Genomic DNA, 9,194 nt, shown 5'->3' on the forward strand with positions numbered 1-9,194 from the left:
AGTTCCTAATAATATTACCTAAAAACAATGGTTTTAAATAGAATGCCCTAATTTCAGCATAGAAGCTACAAAATAAGATCAAAAACATTGCGGTTTAAGTCGATCTTCCATCACATGGACATTTAACAGCTGCCTCTGGCCATTGTTTAATTTTTGTAAAGGCTACCAAATCATAGATGTTTCAGGACAAAACGATTTTGGGTGTAAGACATAAATGTAAGTAAGCTACCTCTGAAGGCCCTCATTTTGTGCCACAGAGAGGAATCTTACAACTGAGGGTCTAGTCATATCTTTTGGACATCTAGGATCAATCTTCTTTATAACAAGAAAAAGCTTTAATTCCCTTTTACTAAATTCCATTATGCTATCAGGTTCATGTAATAATGGAGGATCATTAAACTGTGCCATCTCTCTGGAGATGAAGAAGATCCACAGGATTCCCAATACATTGTCTAGTCTTAAACCATTCCTTATATTCTGTTTGTGAACTTTGTCTCTTCTTTACTCCAAATAGAGTGCCACAGCTGGATTAGCTTTATTGCTAGGAGATCTTCCAAATATTAGATTTAAAGAAAATATCTAGATAGGAAAATGAAATTACCATTTCAATAGGAGTACCGTTGATATTATGATCATGTGATTTATATGCTGTCTTTCCACAGATCATTGTGTAGGTTTATTTCAGGTTTATTTTAGGATTCTTGTCCTCCATCAATACCGCAAAACAATCCATTAGTCTTCGCAGGCCATTTGAGGATAGCATCCTCAACATGGAGGAGAACAGTCACTGCCCTTCCTTCCATTCATGGAGAGCCGAAGGCCACTTTCTGGAGCAAACTCTCCACACCCTTTATAAATAAAGAAAGCAAGAAGGGTGCCAACAGGCACCCTTGCCTGACTTCTCTCTGAATGTTAAATGGTGGAGCTCACCCAGGCTGACAATTGCTATGTAACTGCGATAATAATTAAATTTTTTCTGATGGTGCGCCAATCGAGGTAAACGTTTGCCACAGTGTTGAATGATTTACCAAATCAACGGCACTGGACAGGTCAACTAAACATAAGCGTATATGAGCTATCTTAACCCTCATATATTTCCCTTCGAGGAGATCTAAATTAATGCACTGTTCTACCATTCCTAGACCCCTCCAGAACCCTTATTGTGACTGTGTGAGGACCCTGGTATCCTCAGCCCATTGTTCTAATCTTTCTAGGTTCACTCTAGCCAAGGTCTCAGCAGAGAAGTCCAAGAGGGAAATGGGGTGATAGCATTTCGGATCACTTTTACAGCTTCTTTTAAAAACTGGAATTACCAATAATTCTGCTGAGGTTATCAGAATATATCCATTTACGGCTGCGTTCAATGCTTAAGTCCGAATAGGAGCCCATAAATACGGCAGATATTAATACACCATCTGGTCCTGGTGCTTTCCCGCCTGCACTTTTCTCAATAGCCATTACAACTTCGTCTAGAGAGTTCGTAGGTGACCGACTCCCACTAAGAGTTGTACATGTTTGAATTTGCCTGAGTGGACTAAATAATATGATAGAATGAAAATGCTAGAACTTAATTTGCTTCCCTGTGTAGTAAACATTTACATTGGTTGTTAACCAAAAACAGTATTCCACTGGAGTTTTGAGGATAAATGTGAGACTGGAATTGCTAAATTACCAAATAAAACACATTTAAAAAGGGGGGATAATCTCAATAGATTAAATGCAGCTCCGGCCCATTAACCTAATAAAAGAGAAAAGCCAAATTACTTGTTCTCAATTATAATAAAAGATGATTCATAAAGCACCATATGCCACAGACCCTTGAGAGAATGCAGAAGAATTCAAAATGCAAGGAAAGACAGATGAAGGAATTCAGCGATGTAAGCACATTTGGGTTTGGTTCGTCCTCCAAGTGTAACATTCCACAACATGAAAGGGGTGAAAGAAAGAGAAACATCCTTACAATCAAAGGAGCAGCCCAGACAGAAACCACGAAACTGCGAATGTTATCTACCCATAGTCCTTGATTATGAGGGGTTTCGAATTTATCAGGACTATAAATAAAACCTATTGCATGTGTTATCCTTTGAATGGGGCATAACATCAAGATGTTTTGATTATTGTACCAAAGTTTTCCTGTTCTGCTAATTGCCACTGTATCTCCCCCCGCCCCTCCCCCATTTAAATCCCAGTAATGTTACCTGCTGCAATTGACTTAACAGGGATGGTAGACGTTACGCTTCTGTCAATTATCGTGATAAAGTCTGCACCCCTCATAACGCAAACCCTACTCAAACAAGGGTTTGTGCAGGGTCCTGGAAAATCTGGGCACTGATAATCAAGGCCATAGAGTTGTTTAAAACATTGGCAGAGTTCAGAGCTCAACTCTCAGATACTGTTCATGAAGAACTGAGAAGATAGATTTTGCTAGAAGTCCACGTTAATAAATAATGCACAAAGCAGCCTGTGATCTTTTGGACCACTTTGAACTCGCCATGTACCTTCAATGTGTGATGGGATATGTAAGGAATAATACAAGAAAGTCATAGTGGACTGAGAACAAGAATTATATAATAACTATTGTTGTGGTCATTTTTGTTTAGTTTGTGATAAATAGCCGGAATACAACTGTTATTGTGACATGTAAAAAACGGAACCGCCCTCAATTAGAATACATTGTTTATGCACACCGCCTAATGCTGCATTTAGTTTTACTGATCTTTGTCTTGTACACTTATTTATTGCAATCATACTAAATGTGCTGTAATGATGCTAAAAAGAGCACTGGCATGGGAGCACTTTTGGGTTGGGAAGAACTGCCACTGCCATCCATGAAACATGTCCATTGAGGGATGTTCTGTTTTTCCTTTCCAGTTCTTCACTGTTTGTGTTTTACTCTGATGAAGACTGCTAACTGTCTTGGTAATTCTGTTTCTCTTGAACCTTTCAGGCCACAGAAGAATTCAAGATCTATCCAACATGGGGAATAGTTGTTTGTATGTCGCTGATAGGGGTTGCAATACTGCCTGTCCCTATAGTCTTCCTTGTTCGCATATGCAATCTAATTGATGATAGCTCTGGTGGACTGGCTGCGGTTTCTTATAAGCGAGGACATATCATTAAAGAAACATCTAATCTGGAAGATGATGATGCCAGTTTGATTCATGGAAAGATTTCCAGTGAGATGCCGTCCCCAAATATTGGCAACAGCATTTACCGGAAGCAAAGTGGATCACCAACTCTAAAAGTTGACACTGCCCCGAATGGGCGATATGGTATAGGATATATAATGGATGATATGGCAGATATTCCAGATATGCCTGAATCTGACCTATAGCGTAAAATGTGGTGATGTTATTATTTCTGTTCATATTAATGAACATTAGCTGTGGTAAACACATAGCATACCTTAACTTTTGAAAGTGTAGTTGCAGCAGCACATGTCTGCAGTTTTAATCCAAATTAAAAAGATAAATTGCCTTTAAACATAAAATTGGCCCTCTCTCACCCCATTTGCACTGAAACTAATTTTTAGTAGGGAAGAATGAATACCTGTCACTCCCCCATGCGTTTCTCAAGATACTTTTTTTTTATTATTATGCAGTAAAATATGCATTTGCCCAAAAAGGGTTTGTGCTTTTAAAGATAAACAGATCAGCAGGTGCATAATCCGCAAAATAATTTCCAGAAAAATCACATTTTTGGCTAGTGTCACACACCTCCCAAGATATTATCAAATCAGAATTCCTGTTTCACAGTGAAGGTTTTCATTGCACCCTGGTTTCCTATTTTCATCAGCATTATCGGACATTTGCCCTCTGTCCTGTTTCCAAAAGGTTTCCTTCAACAATGCCCATAATCAGGTTTATCTTTCAGTTTAACCCCTTCTAGTAAAATGAGGTACCCCTGCTGCAACAAAGTGTATCTTAATGTTCTTACCAATGTGTCCAAATGGTAGAGGGCCTGTTTCATCATCCATGCATATGCAATTCCTAAAAGGATGGGGCACCTTCTTAACCTAGATACTTACTGGGCTTATTGTTTCATTCATGATAATGTCGCTGCATGAACAAGACCTGAACATGGTCTTGGTTTGTTAGGTTGCTATGTCTTAGTCCCTAATCACGGTCCTATTCAGAGTGTAGGTTTCCTCGCCATAAAACCTTGTCCATGTGTCTAGTAACATCTAAGTCTGGCACCTGTTTCAATCATTTAATGCACAGTGGTGCTGCAATGTTTTGTCCTATCAATTTCGGCATGTCCATTCAAGTGGTGTTAGGTTGCCTCTCTAGATCAAGTTCTCATCAAGCATTCTAGGTCTTCACTCATCTTGCTCTAGTTTCTACATAGCAATATGTAAGGTTTAGCTAAGGACACCCCTGGTGCCTGGGAAATGGTTAGTGGATAAGGGTGCCTGCTTGGTGACCTCTATTTTTAACTTACCTCCTATATTGATCACCTTATAGTGCCAATATGAAGATATTACTGAACACATGTGGCATTGCTCAGTCTTCCAACACATCTCTAGAGAGGGGCATCTTAAATCTCAAACATGTCACAATATTACAGTTCTTCCTACTCTCCTATATAATTTTGGGCGATGTGGAGTGGAAAGTAAGAAACAAAGCAATCCGTATACATTTCCAATGTTTTGTAGCATACAAGAGTGAATATTTCTCTTGTAAAACTGTAACAATCATAAACAATTTCTGCTTCATGGCTAGGGTATGTTCTCACTACTGTGTCAACAAAATGACAAATGCTGTGGGCAGTTACTCCGCACACTGGAAGTGACTGATTCATGATTGTGCACCAGATTAATTTGATATGGTTTACAAGGTGTTTCTGATAATATGCTTCCCTCAGGATCAGTTCTGAGTCTCACAACATCTTCCCCCTGTACAGAAGAGCAAGGACAAAGAGCACCTTTGCATCTGTGAGCAAGGGGATTTATGAATGAAGAAGTGGGGTCATTAGTGGTCATAATGTTCCATTGTATTTTTTCTGTGAGCTGGCATTTACTGATATCCACAAATCAAAGGATCCCACAGAACTGAAATTTCAAATCACAAAAACATCACGATGCATTGCACACTCCACACAGCAATTTTGAGGACTCACTGGAGGTACCTAGAAAAACATTCATGCCTATCTACTATACACCTCCCAGAAACATCCATACCTGCCAAAGTCTCATGATTTACCATGTGAGGTGTGTAGGGAAGAAGCATTGGAGTAGGCTAAAGCTTAGAAGGATTGGCATATGAGATCTCATTCAATTCCTCAAACTCCTACTTAAACTCTGTACTCCTTGCTGTTAGGACAGTTCTTTGACAGCTATATCTCATCCCAGTAGGATTCACCTGCTTTTACCCTTAAACTTACTGGGCCCCACAGCATATACAATTGGCTTCGCAACTTCATATCAATGCAACTTCATATCAATGCTGTAGCCTACTTGGTATTGAAGTCATGCTTTGTAACGTTTCACGAGGAAAGAACTAAATTCCTGAACCTCCAGGTCACCACTTATGCGCTTTCAATTAAGACTGTAGAGCCCTACCATCAAGCGTGGCAGAGCTGACACAAACAACATACTAAACCAACCTCAAAATCATTCTGTACAAAAGGGAAAATAGAATCTCTGTAATTCAATACAGACTCAGATTCTTTCTATATTTTTCAACAACTGTTGGATTGCAGGACTCTGAAGGCATCCATAATCTTACACTGAATCCATATGCAGAGTTGACTGCTTTTTATATTATCAGTGCTAGTTACCTGCACATTTCCTGCTATTTGGGGGCATTTACAAAACAAGAAAATAGTAAGGCTTTCATGTATGCTCTCATGCTAAAATGTGGATTCCAGGAAGAGAACAAAGCCAGGAGTGCCACAATCTTGAATGTATGCAGAACCAGTATATTGTTCATACAGAACCAATATAGTGTTTATACATAATACATATACCTATCAGTGGTGATAAAGCTCAATCTCAAAGTCAACATGTCACTCATGTATTGAAAACTCATCATGGCCCTTGTTGCTGGAGGAATCCTGATTCACCTACTCTTCCCGGTCTTCTTGAGTATGTGTCTGTAAGTGGTTCATTGGACCTATTATGGGGAAGTCCTTTATGTTCAAATCTACTGCTTACCTATATATTATGCTCATGAAGCTTTAGCACATTAACTAGCAAAACATTGGGTACATATTTGTCATTAAAGGAATGATTAGGGGTGTCCTTCCACAATCTTATGAAAAAGTACGTCCGTAAGTAGCATATTGTAAGAGGCCAGTATTTCCTGATTCAGCGAGTATAGGTAGTTTTCAGCCATCGAAAGCCACAAGGTCTCTGGGGGAAACTGTGAATCTCATCTGTTTTATATTGGATGTTTGTCGGCTAAAAACAAGCCTGATAATTTGGCAAAACATGCAGTAATCGATGAAGAAACTATGAATCCCACCCATGTAGCCCATTTCTCATTGTTCAACATGAAAAGGCCTGGTTTTCCCTCATTCCAGAAGTACCAATATCCAGGTTATCAGTACTTCTGGTACCAGAAGACCTTTGAACCCTGCATCAGGTTTAATCAGTGTTAAGTAGTCCTATTCAAAATAAAGCTGGCATTGCTGCGCAATATCTAAACTATCTTTTAGTTATCTAGATGAAGACTTCATTCGTGCATTAAAATGTAGTTCAAGTAACAAACAAGGAAATTAGGCTTTGTATTATCACACTACATTTTGACCTATGGATTTGGTTTTTAATCCATGGCTCCAGATATTTTGGTATAGTTAAGTATGATTTGTATTAATGTGATAGTGAAAGGGTAGGAAGCTGAAGCCTTTCACGTGATAAGAAACAGATGTAACCATCAGAGGTAGCAAGAGAAACTAGTGACACGAGAAGAAATTGGTGACCAGATAAAGAATAATGCTGAAAGGAGCGACGAGGCAAAATAGATAGTAGGGACAGTATTGTGTTATACAATATGGAAGTAATACAGTATGAAATTGTATCATTAATCTAGGTAGACAGAAGACACCGGTATGGTTTGGCCTATGACTGAGTTGTAGAAAGCCCAAATAATTGAACTCCTTATGTGTAAACTTGTTTCTGTGAGGAAAACTGGTTCACATTTGGTATCTTGGGTCAGACAGCGAAGCTTTGTTCAGAGAAATGCATGTGATATTTCTGCAATAGCTCAAATCAACAATACAATTACAAAATAAAGAATTAAACATTTCCTCACCAAATCAGTAAAAAAGAAAGAATTGAAGGAGGAAAATGTCACTAAATGATGTATAGGAATTATGAGTGGATACAAAAGCAAGAACTCTTTCATAAGAAGCAATAAGAATGTTAAAAAGGAATTCAAACTATTTGGGATTGTAAACTGATGGCCTGACACACTTTGTGGAATGACCTATGATGGAACTCATCAGTTAATACATTGGTGATTCGCCCAGAGAAAAAATATTTATCTTAGGCTTAGCAAAGGGTTGTTAGTAACAAATAATAAGTGGTGCAAGACTGGTACAGTGGACAATAAGGGGTCCGCAAGATAAAATATGTTTTTTATTTTATATTTTTTATCAAGCAATCCTGCTGTGGCCTAAACTGAACTCAAAAGTAAGAATCTCCAAGTGAGATAAACCATTTTGATGAAGCCACCAATCATCTTTTTTAGGCAAGGCTTGGTAGTTTGTTTTGGTCCTCCAGTGCAGAATTGTTCTAAATCCCAACTTTTAGGAAAGCTCTATAACTTTCGTCCTAACTTTCTCTGTATGTGAATCTCAGCAAATTAACTGAGTTGCTGTTGTATGTTTTGTGGGAAAATGTACCCCGGAGTCCCATTAACCACAGAAAAAGAAAATATACCAACTTTACTCCCTTCTGCATCTGTGTTCCTCTGTTCCAATAACTCCCAAAGCTGGACCAAATAGTCCAATCAAGAGTCAAAGAGATGCTCCATTGCCAATCATTTATCTGTGCTGCTCCCAAAGCTTTCTTGTCCTGACCAGTCCCACTTCTGCTGAAAATACTATTTATAAAGAGATGTAACCTGGAAGATTGGAAACAAGTTTACCTCTCTTTCTGAGCAATGTGCAGTCCTCAGCCTGAACGGTGATGAGGTGTCAGAAATGAAGACTAGGTCGAACGACAGGAAGCCAGCTAGGAATATAATTGTTCTCCTTCTAAACACCTCTGCAAAGCCTTAGGCAGGGTATCTATAATAACTTAAAATGATAAATAGTATATGAAATAAATATCTAACAATGCCAATACATTTCTAAGACGGATCACCTATGACATTTTAATGTAAGTTCTGTAACCATCTCCCAACATAATTTTGCAAATAAGAATTGTTCTAACCAATTTGCACTTTTAAAAGTAGTCTTTTGCAGTCTGCTGTGGGCACCATGAGGTTTTAGATACGTTAATGTTTTAAATACAAGTGAAAAAAATACTTATTTAAGTATTTTTCCATGTAGATCACGTGTATTTGGAGCAGCAGGAATCTGTTTATGTGTAGGTTAATTTCAAGATACCTACAGCAAAGAAATGAAAATAACTTAGCAAAAAAGTTGGGTTCTTGAAAAGTAGCAAATTAGGATTTATAGAAGAGGAAGGTGGCTGACCAATGCTCCATTTACACAATTTAACAAGGTCAACATGATGGAGGACTAGTTTATATCCATATAACTGGGTCATTTACAGTTCTAGGGCAGTGAGATGACTGCAGTCTCATTCTACGTGACCGCTAAAGTTGAACAAAAACATAATGATGCTCTTTCTATGAATGTATAAGGAAGAAGAAAGAGTGGGCAGAGAAATGAAGGGTGAGGGAAGAAAGGAAGAGGCATTGCAACTGGATGAGGTAATGCCAAACAGCATGATGAGTCAGATGAGCTACCATACCACATCACAGGTTGCAATACGTATAGACGCATGCATGCATGCATACACCAGCAAAAGTACTGCGGATCTCAACTGCGAATGCAAAGGACAGACACCGAGGCCTTGCAGGGAGGTAGTGGCGTTTGGCTGCAGGTGAATGGATGCATAGTAAGCAATGTAATATTGTCTGTACACGGGGCACAATGGTATGGCCAATCAAGGGTATTGCTCTTTTAGAAGTCATACGTCTTTAATCGTATTTAATATTTCTAATAATAAACACAACCTATTA

General features: G+C 38.6%; 1 protein-coding gene across 3 annotated transcripts in view; it reads left to right on the forward strand.

Moving 5' to 3' along the window:
• SLC6A15 (solute carrier family 6 member 15) overlaps positions 1-7,257 on the forward strand; it is a 543,862-nt gene extending 536,605 nt beyond the window's left edge. For 2 of the 3 annotated variants that reach the window (XM_085652966.1, XM_085652965.1), the window contains exon 12: positions 2,948-6,002. In XM_085652966.1, the coding sequence (XP_085509092.1) occupies positions 2,948-3,334 (387 nt within the window). In that variant the 3' untranslated portion in view covers positions 3,335-6,002. Of the gene's footprint in view, positions 1-2,947 lie in introns of all 3 variants that reach the window. The other variant, XM_085652964.1, reaches the window with a different exon arrangement.
• The last annotated feature ends 1,937 nt before the right edge of the window (positions 7,258-9,194 follow it).

Source organism: Triturus cristatus, chromosome 4_1 (assembly GCF_964204655.1).
Source record: "Triturus cristatus chromosome 4_1, aTriCri1.1, whole genome shotgun sequence".
NCBI classification, from domain to species: Eukaryota; Metazoa; Chordata; class Amphibia; order Caudata; family Salamandridae; genus Triturus; species Triturus cristatus.